At 50.2% G+C, this 18,793-nt stretch overlaps 2 protein-coding genes and 1 long non-coding RNA gene across 3 annotated transcripts; 1 reads left to right on the top strand and 2 right to left on the bottom strand.

Annotated features, from left to right (window-relative positions):
- Positions 1-4,340: 4,340 nt before the first annotated feature.
- LOC123631598 (zinc-alpha-2-glycoprotein-like) lies at positions 4,341-10,184 on the bottom strand. Its single transcript, XM_045541389.1, has 4 exons — positions 10,078-10,184; positions 7,877-8,137; positions 5,831-6,106; positions 4,341-4,896 (listed from the first exon to the last, which is right to left on the bottom strand). Exons 1-4 carry the CDS (start codon positions 10,151-10,153, stop codon positions 4,574-4,576), a joined length of 936 nt encoding a protein of 311 aa, XP_045397345.1. The 5' UTR covers positions 10,154-10,184; the 3' UTR covers positions 4,341-4,573.
- Positions 6,032-9,250, top strand: LOC123631599. Its single transcript, XR_006733194.1, has 3 exons — positions 6,032-6,206; positions 7,485-7,570; positions 8,525-9,250. It is a non-coding gene; the product is annotated as an uncharacterized LOC123631599 (long non-coding RNA).
- A 3,229-nt stretch (positions 10,185-13,413) lies between the features above and the next one.
- On the bottom strand, positions 13,414-18,573 carry LOC123631597 (zinc-alpha-2-glycoprotein-like). Its single transcript, XM_045541388.1, has 4 exons — positions 18,466-18,573; positions 17,216-17,476; positions 14,905-15,180; positions 13,414-13,970 (listed from the first exon to the last, which is right to left on the bottom strand). Exons 1-4 carry the CDS (start codon positions 18,539-18,541, stop codon positions 13,645-13,647), a joined length of 939 nt encoding a protein of 312 aa, XP_045397344.1. The 5' UTR covers positions 18,542-18,573; the 3' UTR covers positions 13,414-13,644.
- Positions 18,574-18,793: the final 220 nt, after the last annotated feature.

The raw sequence follows: 18,793 nt of genomic DNA, 5'->3' as shown, positions 1-18,793 counted from the left end.
CACTTCAATGTACAGTTGAGTGGCATTGAGGACATTCACAATGTTGTGCAACCACCACCATCACCATCCATCTTCAGAACATTTTTCTCAGCCCCAACAGAATCTCTGTTCCTATTAAATGCCAACTTCCCATGCTCCTTTCCCCTCAGTGCCTGGCAACTGCTATTCTGCTTTCTGTCTCCATGACTTTGACTCCTCCCAGGATCTCATATACCTGACATACTATGGGATCATGCAGTATTTGCCCTTTTGTGTCTGGCTTATTTCACCTAGTATACTGTCCTCAAGGTTCTCCCATGTTGTAGGATGTGTCAGAATTTCCTTGGTTTTTTCTTTTTTTTTAATTCTGAGTAATAGCCCATTATGTGTGTCTATATAGATATACAGTGCACATTTTGTTCATCCACTCATCCATCTATTGATGTTTGTGTTGTTTCCACATCTTGGCTCCAAGTCTTACTTTTGATCCATTGGTGGAACTTATTGATGAGAAACACATTTGTTATTGAGGCTGTGTGTAAAATTTTGTTCTGTATTGTTATGCCTTACATATTTCTAATGAAGCCATAGCAAGCATGATACTAGTCAAATGAGTTAATCCAAGGTGCAGGTACTGAGTGTCTACTTTGTCTGCAGTCCTCAACCTTCAGAGTTGGGTGAGGTGTCAGAGACCATGCAAACACCCTGTGAGTCCCTGCACAGCTTCCTAAGAGGGCCAGGCTCTCCTAGGTTTCTTTCGCTGCTGGGAAATGTGTGGCTGCCTCCAGAAGTAGGTCCCATGGCTGTGGAAGTGCAATTGTTAGGAAGGAAGTTCTGTTTACCTTGAAGCATCATGCATTCATGATTCATCTTGCATGCATTGCACTCCATCAGAGTGGATTGGGTCCTTTTATGGGAAAACAGAATTTGCCACCTCTCTTCTGTTTAATGGGCTTTTATACATTCCAAGATCAACATTCTGTCTCCATTACAATTTCTCTTCTGTGCCATGAAATGCCCTGATTATTGTAACCACTCTTCACTCTTAGTTTGCCACAGTCCTTGTGTGGATGTTCTACAATCAGGCAGTACCCATCCTAAAATATTATAAGTTGACTTGCCACAGTCCTTGTGTGGACATGCTACAATCAGGCAGTGTGCATCTTAAAATATTATAAGTTGACACATTGTCTGAAAATGGACTGAACATCCTAGATGTGGTCTTGTATGTTTAGGGATAAAGCAAAACTATCCCCTCTCCACTTCTCTTTCCCTCCTATTGATGCAGTTTTGTCCAACAATGGCTGTAGTTATACTGCAGATATATCATTAGAGTGAAACAGAAGTGCTTGGCAAATATCAGCCTCTGAGCATAGCAGTCACATTAAAATGCAGGTGCGTGGACCCATCCTCATAGATTCTAATTCAAGGGGGCTTTGGGAGGGCCTAATTGAACTCTTTCACTCATGTACCTTCAGGTTTGGAGCTGTCTGGGTTGGACAGTGACACAGAGAGCTTGAAGAAAGTACAAAATCTTTGGGACGAGATATACAGGAAAGATGTTTTGAGGCAGGTGCAATGTGGTCTGTGCCTAACATGGCAGGGCTCTGGCCAGGCCTGGAATCCTTGGCTGAGTGGGATGTTCTGAGGTAGCCTCCAAGCCTCCTGTTTGCCAGAGGCCAACACCTTCCCCAGAGGCGTTGGTGTTGATGCCATGAGCAGATCTGCAAGTGGGGCTTAGCCCAAGAGCCTGCCCACAGCCTTCTCCACACCTTGCCATGGTCTTCCCATTCTCAGCTCTTCATTTGCCCTGGTGAGTAATGGTCTCTGTACTTTGAAGGGAACTTCCACTTCCGTGACCCATAAACCTAGTGAAACCAACTGAGAGTCAGTGCTTAATCACAGCAGAGCAGTCCATGATTAGGACAAGGAGAAGAGGGTCTTGATCTTGACCTTGAAGGTCTTGTGTTTGAAGCTCATTCCTAAGGGGAAATACTAGTCTGAATTTTTATAGTCTCCCACCATCCCCACCCCAGGATATTCTTGGTGGATTCCAAAGTTTGGTTAGTTGTGCTCGGCTATTCATTGCCTCTCTCTCAAGTGTTCTAAAATGTTGTCTTAACACCAGTGCCCATTTACGTTTTTAAATCTTGGTTTGAAATAATCGTTTATCATTTCTAGGACATTTGCAGGAGGATTGCCTCATGTTCTTTGTTGGGAAAGGCAAATGGGGTTCTAGTATTCGTGTTTCAGAAGTCAGGGATGCGAACGAGAAGACTGAGGGAGGATTCTAGGATTCCTCCCAGCTGCTCTGAGACCAGGTCTCTGTCACTCTGCAGCTGTGTCTGCATCAGCTCCTAAACTCCTTACAGTTGGAGTTCCTGAGAGAATCAGCTAACAGGGATAATTCAGCCACCAAAATGTTGGGAAGGGGAAAATGGGAAAATGGTTTTTCTATCACTGGGCAACATGTTCTGTCACCTGGGGCAAGTTCTTCTCCCTTTCCTTGGTTTTCTTTTCTCAACTAAAAGAAAAAAAAGAAAGAAAGAAAAAAGAAAGTTAGAGTATGTTGGTCCTTTGAGACCGGAGTCTTCTAATCTCCTCATTTGCTGGGAAATTAATAAAATTTCTTTCCTTCTCCTCCAACCTCTTGTCCTCATTCTTCTGATGTGGCCTCAGGGATAAGTGCCGAATTTTTGGTAACAGAATTTGGTGTCCTTTGGTGGGCCTGTCAGCACCCTGTTGGAATGGCATGACCGAAGTTCTGGAAGAGGCAGTGAGTAGCCTCGGGTCAAAGCTGTGGGTCTTCACGGGTAGGAGTGACTTCTTTTTGAGGTGAGGGACAGCCACAGCAGCTGCGGCTGCCTGTTTTAGCTCTAGGGAGTTCTTGTCTCTGTCTTCCCCAAGTAGATGCAGCTCCCCACAACCTGAACTTAGTTGAGGAGAAGGAAATATACTTGGGAAGCATCACGACAGCCACAGCCATTTATTTGTAAGTCAAGTTCCTTGGGATGCTGAGATTGTGTTTCCACCTGTGTGTTGGGGGTTTTTGAGACCTCCCTGTTGAGTTTGTTTAGAGGGGCCACTTTGAGGTGGGATCCAAGAGGTTGAGTGGAACTAGGTAAGCAGGTTTGGACTGAGCACATTTGCAGTTCCCAGGGAATAGGTCTGGGGAGGGGATTGAGTGACATTGGTTCTTTCATCTGAGAGTATTTGGTTCTTGGTTTGTCCCCTTTTGGATTAGGAGGTGCTGATTCTCAGCTGAGAATTCACTTCTCATTTTGTGGTTCCCATTTGGCTGGCTGTGGCATTTTGTGTTGGGTATTCCCTGTATTGTGTGTGTTTGTTTGTGAGTTTTTTTTCTGGAGAGTTTTTGTAGCTATATCTAAAGATTATTGTGATACCACTTGTCTGGAGTGTGAGGAAAAGCCGTGGTTGACAGTCTGTGGTTTATTCTGAGCTATCGGCTTTTTCAAAATTCAGAGCTCAAATGGATTACCTGCCACTGTAGAGTTCAAATGTTGAGTCTCAAGCTCTCTGCTTGAGATAAACTCATTGTTTATGGTATACAAAATGATTTGTGTTTGTATGATTTTTAATAAATGAGGTCCTCTTGCCCCTGCCAGAATCCTCAGAGCCGGCCAGGGTGAGGTGCTAGGGGAGGCCACATTGTGGGGGTGGACCTGGCAGAAGGGAGCACTAGTGCATGTGACTCCCACCAAGTGGCTTGCAGCAAGGGGAAGGGAACACCTGCTGCTGCCACCATCATGGCACCATGGGAAGGGCTGGAGAGAGTCCCCCGTGAACTTACTCTTCAATCCCACACCCAGTAAATTATAAGTCAAGGTTTGGAATGGTCTCTCCCAGCAGCAACTTAATTTGGGCCAGAGGGAACCCAAAGCCACCGCGGGCAATTCGTGGCAATATCAGATAGGGGGCTTGAGTGTGCAAGAACAACCAGCAGGGCCCTTGGAGACAGTCCAAAGGAATGGGCAAAAAGCCACCCCAGACAATGTCAAGCAGCTTGAATGTAGGCTGATGTTTTACAGGGAGTGAGGGAGTGCTGGGGAAACTGAGGAACAGAAGAGTCTTGATTGTGTTTGGCAGTGTTTGCAGAGTTCTGGGTCGTCACAGGCATAGGGGCCATGGCTACATCTGTGGATGTCAGCAGTGGAAGCCTGGACAATACCGAAGGGACCAGGTGGTCTAAGTCACACTTGGGATGGCCCGGGTCAAGGTGCCCAGGAAACATGGCTTTCAGTAAAGACCAAGAATCTGGGAGGAGTTGAATGCTTAGGAGAAGGAGGCATGGAAAAGCTGGCTCTCACTGTGACAGTATTCCAAAATGAAAAGCACCTGTGTGTGTTCTGCTGGGCAAGTTTATTGTTCATTAGGTTCTACAGATTGGACACGGGGGCTGTGATTAGCAAGGTGAGGCCACGTGGCCGTGAGAGTCAGCTCAGTGCCCCGAGTTCCGTGTCCTCTGTGCGAATCCTCCGCCTGTCTGTCCCGTGCTGGGCTCCCAGGCCTTGCCGATGCCACTAGGGGTGACTTGTGAAGTTCAGTTCTCCACAACAGGCAGAAAGGGTGGCTACTAGGACTGAGTCCCTCCACTGTCCCCAGCCCCTGCGTCCTGCCTGCCGTCCCAGGGCACCGAAAGGGGCTGAGCCAGGGCACTGTGCTCCACGTGGCAGGAATAAAGCTCTCTGTCCTGAGCGGGCACCTCTAACACCACGGAGGACAGGTAAGTGCCCCCTCCGCTGGGAAGGACGTCACCCCCTGACTCAGACCCCTGCACCTCACTGTTCCGAGTCCAGTGCAGATCAATTCCTCCTGGGTAGAAGTCATAGGCCTGGCATCTGAGGGTACTCTTTTTTCCTTGGATGGTGTGACTGGTGACTGCCACAGAGGGAGGATCTGTGGGGACATAGAGCGTGGTCACTGAGGGACGAGGGCGACTTCTCCTGGCCCATGTGTCTTCCCAGTGCCCCTCCCTAGACGACAGGGATCAGCAGAGCTCTAAGTCTGTACCTGCCCCCCACCCCGACCACCCCCAGGAAAGCTCCACGGAGGTGCGGGAGGGCCGAGGCTTCCCTCAGGCCTTCCCTGCTGGATCCTGGAATGTCCCTGGCTCCTCTCCTCCCCGTCCCCCCTCCCAGCGTGTACTGACTTGTGAAGGCGCCCACCTGTGATGCCCACGCTCCTCCCTGTGTGTCCCCTATCTCAGTGGCTCGCAGCTGCCCCCTCCCTCAGTCTGAGTCCAGCCCCTTAGAGCTGCCTGCGGCTCCGTCCCGCAAACTCTTCCCTGCTCCATCGCACGGTCCTGCTTCTCACTACCTGTGGATCAACGTCTCAGCTTGTGGCCACGAATCGTGGTCACACTGGCTCGTTCTGGTCCTTCCAGGGCAGACATTTGACATACCTGCCTTCTCCCCACCACCAAGATAGGCGATGTCATTGTAGAGAGAAGCACTAACGGGATTTGGAATCTGAAATATGGATTTTGTGCCCCGTCCCTGCCTCTTAAGGACAGTGTTAGTGTAACCTCAGCTTCCCCTGGTTAGCCCCATCTGTCAACTGCGGGAAATTTAGGAAAGCTGCCATGGAACTGATGTCTTTTCCCACCCATCGTTTCTGAAATTTTGATGAAGATTTTTTTTGGATCCCATGTCATGTCCTTCCAGGGAAGGCAGGAATGCCAGGAGGTGAAAGGGACATCCTTTCACCTCCTGGGGGTGTGAGGGACATCCAGGGATGGCAGAGAGCGGCCTGAGATGTTCCTTGAGCTCCTAGCCTCAGGCGCCCTTGGTCTGTGTCAGCTCAGTGCTGGGGAGCAGGAAGCAGTGAGTACCTTGCCGGTCCAGGATGTGCCTGCTGTGGTTCAGGTACCCCTCCAGGATCCCAGGACACTCCTCCTCCAGGTAGGCCTTGGCCCGCTGCACATAGACTTCCTCTGCCTCCCACTTCTTCTTTGTGTTCCAGGCTGCCGGGTCCAAGGGGACCCAGGCTGGGATTTCTTTGTTGAATTCAATGAAGTCCTTTCCATCATAGGCAGACTTCCAGAATGCTCCACGGCTTCCGTTATTCTGGAGCTCACAACCCAACCGTTCCTGTAAGATGTGAGACCCTGAAGTCTCCCCCAAAACCAGAGGAGGCCAGTCAGTCTGGTGCCAAGCACATCTGAATTACTCTTCCTCCTGTACACTTTTCAACCCAAAGGAAGAAAGGTCTGTGAAATCCAAGAGTGCCGTCCCTTTATCCTGGCAAATAACTTACTGTCTGGACATACAGCAGGCAGAGAGGCACAAATTCCAAGTTGGTGTTTCAGGACAGTCTGAAGTGAGATACACTCTTTCCAGCAAGGGAACTTCAGAGACTTACAGAATAGGGTCAGAATTCTGTCCCTTTGCAGTGTCTCATCTAATGAATCTGAATTTATGGTGAGTGCAGAGGAACCTGTCACCGCCACACCAAAGTGCATTACTAAATTTAATAGATTTTTTTTTTTTTTTTGAGACAGAGTCTCACTTTGTTGCCCGGGCTAGAGTGAGTGCCGTGGCGTCAGCCTAGCTCACAGCAACCTCAAACTCCTGGGCTTAAGCGATCCTACTGCCTCAGCCTCCCGAGTAGCTGGGACTATAGGCATGCACCACCATGCCTGGCTAATTTTTTTTTTTATATATATTTTTAGTTGGCCAGATAATTTCTTTCTATTTTTAGTAGAGACGGGGTCTCGCTCTCCCGATGTTTATTTCTTCATCCTCTTTCCTCATGACTATTCACTTTGACATTTGTAATCCAGTTAATGAACGACCCCCGCAGTGTCCTTCCTGGGCACCTGTGCCCTCCCCTCTCCTATTTCTGACACACGGCCCAGGCCACTGTCCTCACCAAGACTTCCCATTCCACATCCTCCCGATTTCTGAAGATCTTTCGCGTCCTTTTCCTAACCTTTATGTTCCATGTAGCTCTTGGCATTTTTGTACTCAGAAGCCCACAATTTAACACCCACCCTATAATAATTTAACATCCAAAGTCCACCAGGCCTGAGACTGGCTGCCTAGGGAGGCAGCCAGTGTGTTTAGGAGAAAGAGTGCCAGGCTGGGGACACAGGGACAGGTCTCTGTGCTGGCTCTGCCCCAGCTCCCCACACCGCACGTGCATGACCCTTCCCGGGTCTGCTGAATATGGACAGGAGCATCTTTATGGCTCCATGTAACTCTAGCAGTCCGTGGTTTTAAATCCAGCACTTACTAATTTCCTGGTGTGGGCTATGGTATGTGGTAGCTTTTCTTTCTCTATTCACTGAAAAAATTTCAATTGAGCAAATATTATTGGTGGCACCCTGTCCTAGGTGATGGGATACAAGGGAGATTGAGACAGATTGTTTTGTCCTTCGTGGAACAGACAGATAAATTTTACAGCATCTCTTGGAGGTAGGTCCCAGTGCTTCAGTTTTCACAGATTTAGACCAGATAAGTAAGGCACCTGTGTACTGTCAACAGCTAGTGACTGGAGGCTCGATCCTGTGAACCCAGGTGTGACTGCTGCCAAGATTGCCTCACTGTGGACCCAACACCCTTGGGCAGGGGTGAGTCTGAGAACTTCTCCATTGGGGCCAGCCTCAGACAGGTTGGGTGTGGAGGAGAGAGGTCAGAGGTGCCTGGAGAAGGCGTGACTCCGGCATCTCTCCTGGTTGCACTGAGGCCTGGGGTGAGGATGGGGAGCACCAGGGCGGGAGGAAGCAGGTGCTGTGGGCCGGGGGATGCACACATGTCTGTGCATCTCTCCTTGTGCCTCCTGTTCCTCGTTTGGACAGGGACCATTTCCATCCCTCTGACCCCTTACCATTGCCTCTGAGCTAAGACCTCCACCCAGCCGTCTGTTGTGCACTGACCGTTGCTGTCATTGTAGTAGGCCATGATGTCTTGCAGGGTCTCCAGGTAGATGCCCTCCCTGAACTTCTGAAGCTGGCTCTCCTTCTCCCAATCCTTCATTCCTTGTATGTGTCTCCATGGTCCCAGGGGCTCAGCCTTCCCACTTTCACTGTCGTAGTGGAAGAAGGCCTGGTCATTGAGGAAGACAGTGCCCTGCAACCAGGGGTAGCCTTCCCCGGGCCTGGACAGCCCAGTGTAGAGATAGGTCAGGGTGTAACGACCTGCAAAAGAGCAGAAGACTCTGAGGGGTGGGGTCCTCTCAGGGGAGTCCCACCGTGGGGCTGCAGAGGGCCCGGTGGGAAGACCTGGCCACTGGGCCTCCCCCTCCCCAGCTCTCTGCCCTCAGTCAGCCTCACACCACTGGAGGCTCACTCGAGAGAACAGGCTGTTTCATTATGGGGATGGCATTTCAGGGACCATTCTGTGTCTTCACTATGATGTTTTCTCTGCTTGGCACAGAACAAGAAGATATTTCTCAGCCTCCTTATAGATATATTGGGACCATGTGACTGAGTTTTGGCCCAAGGGAATATGGGTGGAAGGGATATTTTTCTCCTGGTCCAAGGCCCCAGGAGCTAGCTTGGCCCCTTTATCTTTCTTTCCTTTAGGTGTTGAATGTGGAGGACACAGGAGGAAACTGAACACTTTGATGATGCAAACAACCTGGATCCCCGAGTGACCCCGTGGAGGAGAGGAAAGTTGCCTAAACTGCATTGAACTTGGCAGGAGCAAGAAATAAACATTTGTAGTCAAACCTGACAAATACTTACAGTTGGAAAGTGTAGAAAGGAGAATTCACTAGAAAACTCAAGAAATGACCCAGAATGGATCAGCACAAGTAAGACTAGGATGGATCTCAGAATTCCCAGGGCTGTGCCTTGCATTGTGGTACAAGATGGGAGCTGGGAGCCAGGGCTCTTTCCCTCATTAGTTCCATAATTCATTCATGACATCACTCACATGGGTGTTACTGATGTTGGAGGTTATATGGCAGATTCCTAGTTTAAGTGGTGAAATTATTCTTGCTCCTTCGTTTCTAAATATGATTAACATTTAAACAAGTAGAACTTGAGTAAAGCAGGTTACTCTCTATAGCCTGGGTGGCCGTCATGCAATGAGTTGAAGGCCTCAAGAGAAAAGGCTGAGGCCCCTCAGAGAAGAAAGGATTCTACTTCCAGATTGTGTTTGGCCTCAAGACTGAACTGTCAACTGTTCCTTGGGGCTGTAGCCTGCTGGTCTGTCCTGTAGGTTTAGGACTCACTAGGTCTCACAATTGTGTGAGCCAACACCTTGAAATAAATCTCTCTTTTATAGACATACATACAAATATCTCTTTGTATATATATGCACATACACAGAAAACATAAATACATGTTCTTCACATTAGGACTGTTTCTCTGGAGAACGTGACTCATTCACATTTTGGGGCAGAATGTGATTATCATTCTAAATGTGACTGCTATAAAACTAACACGGACTAAGTAGTCTCACAATTTGGTAATGTAAGAAATTTTAAGCTCGCCCAGTTGAGAAATCATGAGCTTACATGTATCTATCCTGAACATTTCCATGTCATAAACAGCCTCATTCCCCTGCACTGGAATTGACTCTGGATCTCCCCGGGTCCCTGCTGTCTTCTCTTCTGGCCCCTCACCTTGCGGACCCACTACAGCAGTGTCTGCCTGTGGGGGGAGTGGGTGGGTCCCCTTCTAGTGCCACCCCCCCAATCCCTCCAGTTACCCTGCCTTCCCCTTTGCCCCCCGGGGTGCCCTTTCTTGCCTTCAGAGTCGGCCAGGTGTATCCAGCCTTTGGAAGGAGGGCAGGAACAAGAGCAGAAGAAGCTCTGTGTGTACAGTTCCTTCTTGGTCCTGGTTGTCAGACCCCAGGCAGGTCACTTTTCCTCTGTGGTCTTTGTTTTTTTTTCATTTGTCAATTAAGAGTCTTAGATTCAGATTCTTTAAGTTCTTATTTAGCATGAGAACAGAGGTTCCACAAATACTCCTATCTGTGTGTGGGCTGAGTTAGTTGATATCCCTGGACACCCATCACTATCGTACACCAGGGAATCCCCGCTACCTCAGGAGCTCCTCCCAGCCCATCTGTCCTGTTCTTCACCTTCCTTCCAGGCCTCTCCAGTCCCCACCCCTTGCTCCCCACTCACCAGCTTGGGCCTCCCGGGGGACTACAGGACCCAGAAGGAGTGACAGAGACAGCAGGACGGGCACCATTGTTACCATTGTGCCTGGCTGGAAGGTTCTGGAAGGTTCTGGGCAGGAAACACAGGTCTTTCCCTGAGTCCTGGGGCCCTGCCCAGGGGAGGAGACTCTACAGGCCAATGGGAGTGCCAGCACGGGCTCCTCCTCTGAGAGGGAGGAAACAGGGCACAGGAAGCAGGCTGGGCAGAGGTTATGGTCAGTGGGTCCACAGACAGGGTCTGCAGATTGAGAGCTGAGACAGCTGGTCGTGGGACTGGGGCATCGTGTATGTCTCAGGTGGAAGGATGTCAGTGGGCTGGAGCTGTGTGTGGCAGGGGGCAGATGGCTGGGTTATGTGTCACCTTCCCGATCTATGATGACATCCCCATGGGGGGAGTAGGTGGATTTGGATATTGTCAGATTACACTTTATCCTTTCTCTCTGGACAAGCTCTCAACATGTCCAAAGCCTGGACATGAGTAGACCCCAGCAGGGGTGGGACCATCACTGTCTCCCACCCTACCCTGTCAGGGCTCTGTGTGGAGGACATTCACATCTCTCCCTGCTTGCATTTCTATGCTTGGGGAATCCCGATCTTCCATCATGGAAGAAGAAACAGCCAGATTCCCCCTTCTGCAGCCTGAGAATATGAATATGGAAAAACTACCAAAAACTAATCCATCTAATAACAAACTGTGATTCAGACATTCTTGCCTATCTTGTAGGATTGCTACTGAAGGTCAGTGTTAACTAACAAGAGCTTCGTGAAGAAAGATCTCTAGTCTGGAAAGGCATCAGGAAAGGCGGCGTGGAAGGAGGGTGAGCAGCACATTGAACATGGATAGAATTTATGTTGGCAGATGGGGCCAAATTTCATAAGGACAGGGAGGGTGTCTATCCTGTTCCTTTCTCTGTCCTCAGTGTTTGGCAGAAGGAAGACAGTTGATAATTAATAACGAAAATAAATCAATGAATGAATGAGCAAAGACAAAAGGAGAAAGATCAGACATGCGAGGGTTACTGAGGCCAATTGAGTGGAAAGAGAATTGATGAAGATGATTGAAGGCTGGGCACGGTGGCTCACGCCTGTAATCCTAGCACTCTGGGAGGCCAAGGTGGGTGGATCACTCAAGGTCAGGAGTTCGAGACCAGCCTGAGCAAGAGTGAGACCCCGTCTCTACTAAAAATAGAAAGAAATTATCTGGCCAACTAAAAATATATATAGAAAAAATTAGCCGGGCATGGTGGCGCATGCCTGTAGTCCCAGCTACTCAGGAGGCTGAGGCAGGAGGATCGCTTGAGCCCAGGAGTTTGAGGTTTCTGTGAGCTAGGCTGACACCAAGGCACTAACTGTAGCCCGGGTAACAGAGTGAGACCCTGTCTCAAAAAAAAAAAAAAAAGAAAAGAAAAGATGATTGAGGGGTGGGGTTGTGGGGGTGATGAATGCTGAAGGGAGGTTGGAATCAGATTGTGGAGCGCCTTGGTCAGTGTCCATGTCCATTGTCATGTGATGAACGGGGAACAGTCTGGGATTGTGTCCTTTCCCTCACGACTGGTCTCTGGCTACCCCATTCCTCTAGGTCAGCGGTTTTCAACCTTTTTGTGCCAAGCGCTCCTTTGCCAATTATTCTCAAGATAATTTTTAATGCATAACATAAAACTCATAGGATACAGATGCAGCCAGTTTTCTGGAAGCCAGGTCTTTCCATCCACAGGATGGTGGGCTGTTTGTAGAGGGGTCCCCCAAGTACAGCGTGACATGCTATTCTAAAGTGACTGAAGAATTATTAAAGAGGGAGATGATTTGTGATAAAGAGCCTCTCCAGGTTGGGGCCTCCTCAAATTCCACTTGGAGTTGGCCCTGCCTGTAGGACAATGTGTTTTTGAGCAGGAGGTGACCCTGGAAGAACCCACATAGGCTTCTGTGGACTCCTTAATTGTCCTTGGTGTGCCCAGTGGATGCCTGTGGCCCAGCCTCACTCCCAGGTCACCTCCCTTGTCAGGCCCCTGTGACCCTCCCCTCTCAGCTGCCTCACATCCACCTGGTTAGGAAACTTCTCACCTCTTCTTGGCCAGCTGTCTTAGGCCTTCCTGTCTCCTCTGAAGTCTGAGTCCCTCCAGGAAGTTTTCTCTGGTTCTGAGTGGCTCTGGCCCCTGTCCTCCTCCCCACACCTGGCCACGCCTTGGGTCTTCTGAGCTTTCCTTCCCCTCATCCTTCTCCCCCATCTCTTCTGTTGTCAGCGAGGCCGGATCTCACACTCCCATCTTCCTCAGCACTCGCCGGTTCACGTGGACTTTGATTTCCTTATTGATCTGAAATGTTTATCCTTTCTCTTTTATTTGTAGAAGGTGTCATCATATGTTGAAATATCAATTGTGGTATTTTTTTCCTCTTGACTATTTTTGTCTTTTTTTCCCTGGGGCCCTCTACCGTCCAGATAGGACTTTTTGTGCCAGAAGGAGGGGAATGTGGATTTTATGTAGACTAAAGGAGTCATTTCTTAGCTTTGATTTTCAACTTGGAGCAGAAGCATTAAAAAAAAAAAGTTATAGCCTCAAATTTAGGCTTTCAGGAAAGATGAGACAGTTGAGTCAGAATTCTGAAGGCAGGGGATGGTTTCTTTCAGGAACTCAGCCAGGAGGCCTGACTTTGGAGTAATCCAGGGTGGGAGGTGCAGGAAGTTCTTGTTCCTCAAGAAAGAAAAACACAGTCCTAGGCAGGTGACACTTAGTGAATAGGTCAGGTGTGAGAGCTCTGCTCTGTCTTTGGGGTTGAAACCTGTGTATGGCAATTGGTGACTTAGCTTAACAAACATACTCACAGGGATTTGGCAGGAGTCTAAGAATCTCAGGGCCAGTTCCTGCTTCCTTGAGTTGTGCCCTGGGGGGCTGAGGGTTCTCAACAAAGCTCTGCTGTGCGTGGGTCAAGGCCAACATACTGTGGACAATGTGGAGCAGCTGGGGTGGAAGGGGATGTCTTACAGGGAATTAGGGAGTGCTGGGGAAACTGAGGCACAGAAGAGTCTTGATTTTGTTTGGCAGAGGATGCAGAGGTTGCAGAATTCTGGGTTATCACAGGCAGAGGGGCCATGGCTACATCTGTGGATGTCAGCAGTGGAAGCCTGGACAATACTGAAGGGACCAGGTGGTCTAAGTCACACTTGGGATGACCCGGGTCAAGGTGCCCAGGAAACATGGCTTTCAGTAAAGACCAAGAATCCGGTAGGAGTTGAATGCTTAGGAGGAGGCATGGTAAAGCTGGCTCTCACTGTGACAGTATTCCAAAATGAAAAGCACCTGTGTGTGTTCTGCTGGGCAAGTTTATTGTTCATTAGGTTCTACACATTGGACACGGGGGCCGTGATTAGCAAGGTGAGGTGATGTGGCCATGAGAGTCAGCTCAGTGCCCCGAGTTCCGTCTCCTCTGTGCGAATCCTCCGCCTGTCTGTCCCGTGCACGGCTCCCAGGCCTTGGCGATGCCACTGAGGGTGACTTGTGAAGTTAAGCTCTCTCATGACAGGCAGAAAGGGAGGCTACTGGGACTGAGTCCCTCCACTGTCCCCAGCCCCTGCGTCCTGCCTGCCGTCCCAGGGCACTGAGAGGGGCTGAGCCAGGGCACTGTGCTCCACGTGGCAGGAATAAAAGACTCTGTCCTGAGGGGTCACCTCTAACACCACGGAGGACAGGTAAGTGCCCCCTCCGCTGGGAAGGACGTCACCCCCTGACTCAGACCCCTGCACCTCACCGTCCCGAGTCCAGTGCAGATCAATTCCTCTTGGGTAGAAGTCATAGGCCTGGCAGCTCAGGGTACTCTTTTTTCCTTGGATGGTGTGACTGGTGACTGCCACAGAGGGAGGATCTGTGGGGACATAGAGCATGGTCACTGAGGGACGAGGGTGACTTCTCCTGGCCCATGTGTCTTCCCAGTGCCCCTCCCTAGATGACAGGGATCAGCAGAGCTCTAAGTCTGTACCTGCCCCCCACCCCGACCACCCCCAGGAAAGCTCCACGGAGGTGCGGGAGGGCCGAGGCTTCCCTCAGGCCTTCCCTGCTGGATCCTGGAATGTCCCTGGCTCCTCTCCTCCCCGTCCCCCCTCCCAGCGTGTACTGACTTGTGAAGGCGCCCACCTGTGATGCCCACGCTCCTCCCTGTGTGTCCCCTATCTCAGTGGCTCGCAGCTGCCCCCTCCCTCAGTCTGAGTCCAGCCCCTTAGAGCTGCCTGCGGCTCCGTCCCGCAAACTCTTCCCTGCTCCATCGCACGGTCCTGCTTCTCACTACCTGTGGATCAACGTCTCAGCTTGTGGCCACGAATCGTGGTCACACTGGCTCGTTCTGGTCCTTCCAGGGCAGACATTTGACACACCTGCCTCCTCTCCACCACCAAGATAGGCGGTGTCATTGTAGAGAGAAGCACCAACGGGATTTGGAATCTGAAATATGGATTTTGTGCCCCGTCCCTGCCTCTTAAGGACAGTGTTAGTGTAACCTCAGCTTCCCCTGGTTAGCCCCATCTGTCAACTGGGGGAAATTTAGGAAAGCTGCCATGGAACTGATGTCTTTTCCCACCCATCGTTTCTGAAATTTTGATGAAGATTTTTTTTGGATCCCATGTCATGTCCTTCCAGGGAAGGCAGGAATGCCAGGAGGTGAAAGGGACATCCTTTCACCTCCTGGGGGTGTGAGGGACATCCAGGGATGGCAGAGAGCGGCCTGAGATGTTCCCTGAGCTCCTAGCCTCAGGCGCCCTTGGTCTGTGTCAGCTCAGTGCTGGGGAGCAGGAAGCAGTGAGTACCTTGCCGGTCCAGGATGTGCCTGCTGTGGTTCAGGTACCCCTGCAGGATCCCAGGACACTCCTCCTCCAGGTAGGCCTTGGCCCGCTGCACATAGACTTCCTCTGCCTCCCACTTCTTCTTTGTGTTCCAGGCTGCCGGGTCCAAGGGGACCCAGGCTGGGATTTCTTTGTTGAATTCAATGAAGTCCTCTCCATCGTAGCCATACTTCCAGAATGCTCCACGGCTTCCGTTATTCTGGAGCTCACAACCGAACCTTCCCTGAAAGGTGTGAGACCCTGAAGTCTCCCCCAAAGCAGAGGAAGCCAGTCAGCCTGGTGCCAAGCACAGCTGAAGGACTCTTCCTCCTGCATGCTTTCAACTGAATAGGAGGTTTCTGAAATCTAAGCATGCAGTCCCTTTATCACGGCAAATAGTTTACCACCTGGACACACAGCAGGCAGAGAGGGGGAAACTTTGTTTGGTTTGGAATTTCAGGCAGTCTGACATGAGATGTGTTCTTCCCAAGCAGGGAACTTGAGAGAGATACAGAATATGGGCAGATTTGTAGTCCTTCTCCAGCTTACCTTCTAGTGAAGGTCTTTGTTTGATTTATGTGCGTGCCGAGAAACCTGTCACAACCACCCGAAAGTGCATGTCACAATTCAATAGAAATTACTAACGGTTTCTTATGGATTATGGGCATCTCTCCTTTTCCCTCAATTCTAGGTGGAATTCATAATATCACCTGATTAAACCTAATTTAATCACTTTTCCCTCTTTCCTGGTGGTTGATATCTTTATTCCAAACGTCTAAAGCCCCAACCCCTTTGCCTATTAGCAACAACTGTCAGAAACTGACCTCCTTTGGGCAGAGTGACACAACTTCTTCACTGTGATTGTAAGAGCAGGTGTTTATCGGATACTGGGCAGTGCTGTTGGCACAGGCTCTGAGAGCTCTCAAGCCACGTGGGCTCAAATCCCAGATCTCTCCCCATGCCCACCTGGCTTGTTTCATGACCTTGACCTTGAGCCAATAACCTCTCTGTGCTTCTCTTTGCTCGTCTCTGAAAAGGCAGTGGCAAAGTACTAACGTGGGGGGTTGCTGTGGGCATTTATGATGTTGGTACCTGAGCCTGGCACATAGCAAGTGCTGAATAAATGTTAGCTCCTGTTAATTTCTAATGCCCCGTGTTTATTTCTTCATCCTTTTTCCTCGTTACTATTTACTTTGACATTTGTATTTCAATCAACGACACCCCACCCAGTGTCCTTCCTGGGCACCTGTGCCCTCCCCTCTCCTATTTCTGACACACGGCCCAGGCCACTTTCCTTCCCATTCCACATCCTCCCTATTTCTGCAGATCTTTCATGTCCGTTTGCTAACCTTTATGTTCCATGTAGCCTCTTGACATTTTTGTACTCAGAAGCCCACATTTTAACACCCACCCTATAATAATTTAACATCCAAAGTCCACCAGGCCTGAGACTGGCTGCCTAGGGAGGCAGCCAGTGTGTTTAGGAGAAAGAGTGCCAGGCTGGGGACACAGGGACAGGTCTCTGTGCTGGCTCTGCCCCAGCTCCCCACACCGCACGTGCATGACCCTTCCCGGGTCTGCTGAATATGGACAGGAGCATCTTTATGGCTCCATGTAACTCTAGCAGTCTGTGGTTTTAAATCCAGCACTTACTAAGTTCCTGGTGTGGGCTATGGTATGTGGTAGGTTTTCTTTCTCTATTCACTGAAAAAATTTCAATTGAGCAAATATTATTGGTGGCACCCTGTCCTAGGTGATGGGATACAAGGGAGATTGAGACAGATTGTTTTGTCCTTCGTGGAACAGACAGATAAATTTTACGGCATCTCTTGGAGGTAGGTCCCAGTGCTTCAGTTTTCACAGATTTAGACCAGATAAGTAAGGCACCTGTGTACTGTCAACAGCTAGTGACTGGAGGCTCGATCCTGTGAACCCAGGTGTGACTGCTGCCAAGATTGCCTCACTGTGGACCCAACACCCTTGGGCAGGGGTGAGTCTGAGAACTTCTCCATTGGGGCCAGCCTCAGACAGGTTGGGTGTGGAGGAGAGAGGTCAGAGGTGCCTGGAGAAGGCGTGACTCCGGCATCTCTCCTGGTTGCACTGAGGCCTGGGGTGAGGATGGGGAGCACCAGGGCGGGAGGAAGCAGGTGCTGTGGGCCGGGGGATGCACACATGTCTGTGCATCTCTCCTTGTGCCTCCTGTTCCTCGTTTGGACAGGGACCATTTCCATCCCTCTGACCCCTTACCATTGCCTCTGAGCTAAGACCTCCACCCAGCCATCTGTTGTGCACTGACCATTGCTGTCATTGTAGTAGGCCATGATGTCTTGCAGGGTCACCAGGAAGATGCCCTCCCTGGCCTGCTGAAGTTTGCTCTCCTGATCCCAATCTTCCATTCCTTCCACGTGCCTCCACGGCCCCACAGGCTCAGCCTTCCTGCTTTCACTGTCATAGTTGAAGAATTCCTTGTCATTGAGGAACCCGGTGGCCCAAAACCTGGGGTAGCCTTCCCCGGGCCTGGACAGCCCAGTGTAGAGATAGGTCAGGGTGTAACGACCTGCAAAAGAGCAGAAGACTCTGAGGGGTGGGGTCCTCTCCGGGGAGTCCCACCGTGGGGCTGCAGAGGGCCTGGTGGGAAGACCTGGCCACTGGGCCTCCCCCTCCCCAGCTCTCTGCCCTCAGTCAGCCTCACACCACTGGAGGCTCACTCAAGAGAACAGACTGTTTCATTATGGGGATGGCATTTCAGGGACCATTCTGTGTCTTCACTATGTTGTTTCCTCTGCTTGGCAGGTAAGAGGATGATATTTCCTTGCCTGTTTGTGTACATATTGGGGCCATGTGACTGAGTTTTGGCTGAAGGGAGCATGAGTGGAAGGGATGTCTTTCTCCTGGTCCAAGGCTCTAGGAGCTGACTTGGCCCTTCTATCTCGCTTCTCTTTAAGTGGTGACCATGGAGACCACAGGATAAAACAGAGCAGTCATAAGATGCAAAGCCTGCATCGCTGAGTCACGCTGTGGAGAGGAAAGTCCTCGATCTGCATTGAACTTGCCATGACTGAGAAATAAACAGTGTTATTCAAACCTGACCAATACATATAGTTAGAAGGTGTAGGAAGAGAATTTACTAGAAAACTGAAGAAATAACCCAGAATGGATAGGCCTGGGGTAAGACTAAGATTGATCTTAGAATTCCCAGGGTTTCTATAAATGCAAAAAAAAAAAAAAATTCCCAGGGTTGTACCTTGCATTTTGGTACGAGATGGGGGCTGGGAGAGGGAGTTATTTCCATAAATAGTTCCATAATTAATTTATGATATAACTCACCTGGGTGTTACAAATTTTCGATTTAATATGGCAGATTCTTGGTTCATTGCTGAATACTACTAGCTGTGTGTGAGCTGAGTTAGGTGATATCCCTGGACACCCATCACTATCGTACACCAGGGAATCCCAGCTACCTCAGGGGCTCCTCCCAGCCCATCTGTCCCGTTCTTCACCTTCCTTCCAGGCCTCTCCAGTCCCCACCCCTTGCTCCTCACTCACCAGCTTGGGCCTCCCGGGGGACTACAGGACCCAGAAGGAGCGGCAGAGACAGCAGGACGGGCACCATTGTTACCATTGTGCCTGGCTGGAAGGTTCTGAGGTTCTGGGCAGGAAACACAAGTCTTTCCCTGAGTCCTGGGACCCTGCCCAGGGGAGGAGACTCTACAGGCCAATGGGAGTGCCAGCACGGGCTCCTCCCCTGAGAGGGAGGAAACAGGGCACAGGAAGCAGGCTGGGCAGAGGTTATGGTCAGTGGGTCCACAGACAGGATCTGCAGATTGAGAGCTGAGACAGCTGGTCGTGGGACTGGGGCATCGTGTATGTCTCA

Source organism: Lemur catta, chromosome 2 (genome assembly GCF_020740605.2).
Source record: "Lemur catta isolate mLemCat1 chromosome 2, mLemCat1.pri, whole genome shotgun sequence".
Classification (NCBI taxonomy): domain Eukaryota; kingdom Metazoa; phylum Chordata; class Mammalia; order Primates; family Lemuridae; genus Lemur; species Lemur catta.
Note: the sequence above shows the minus strand (reverse complement) of the source record. Positions and strands in the feature narration are given on the sequence as shown.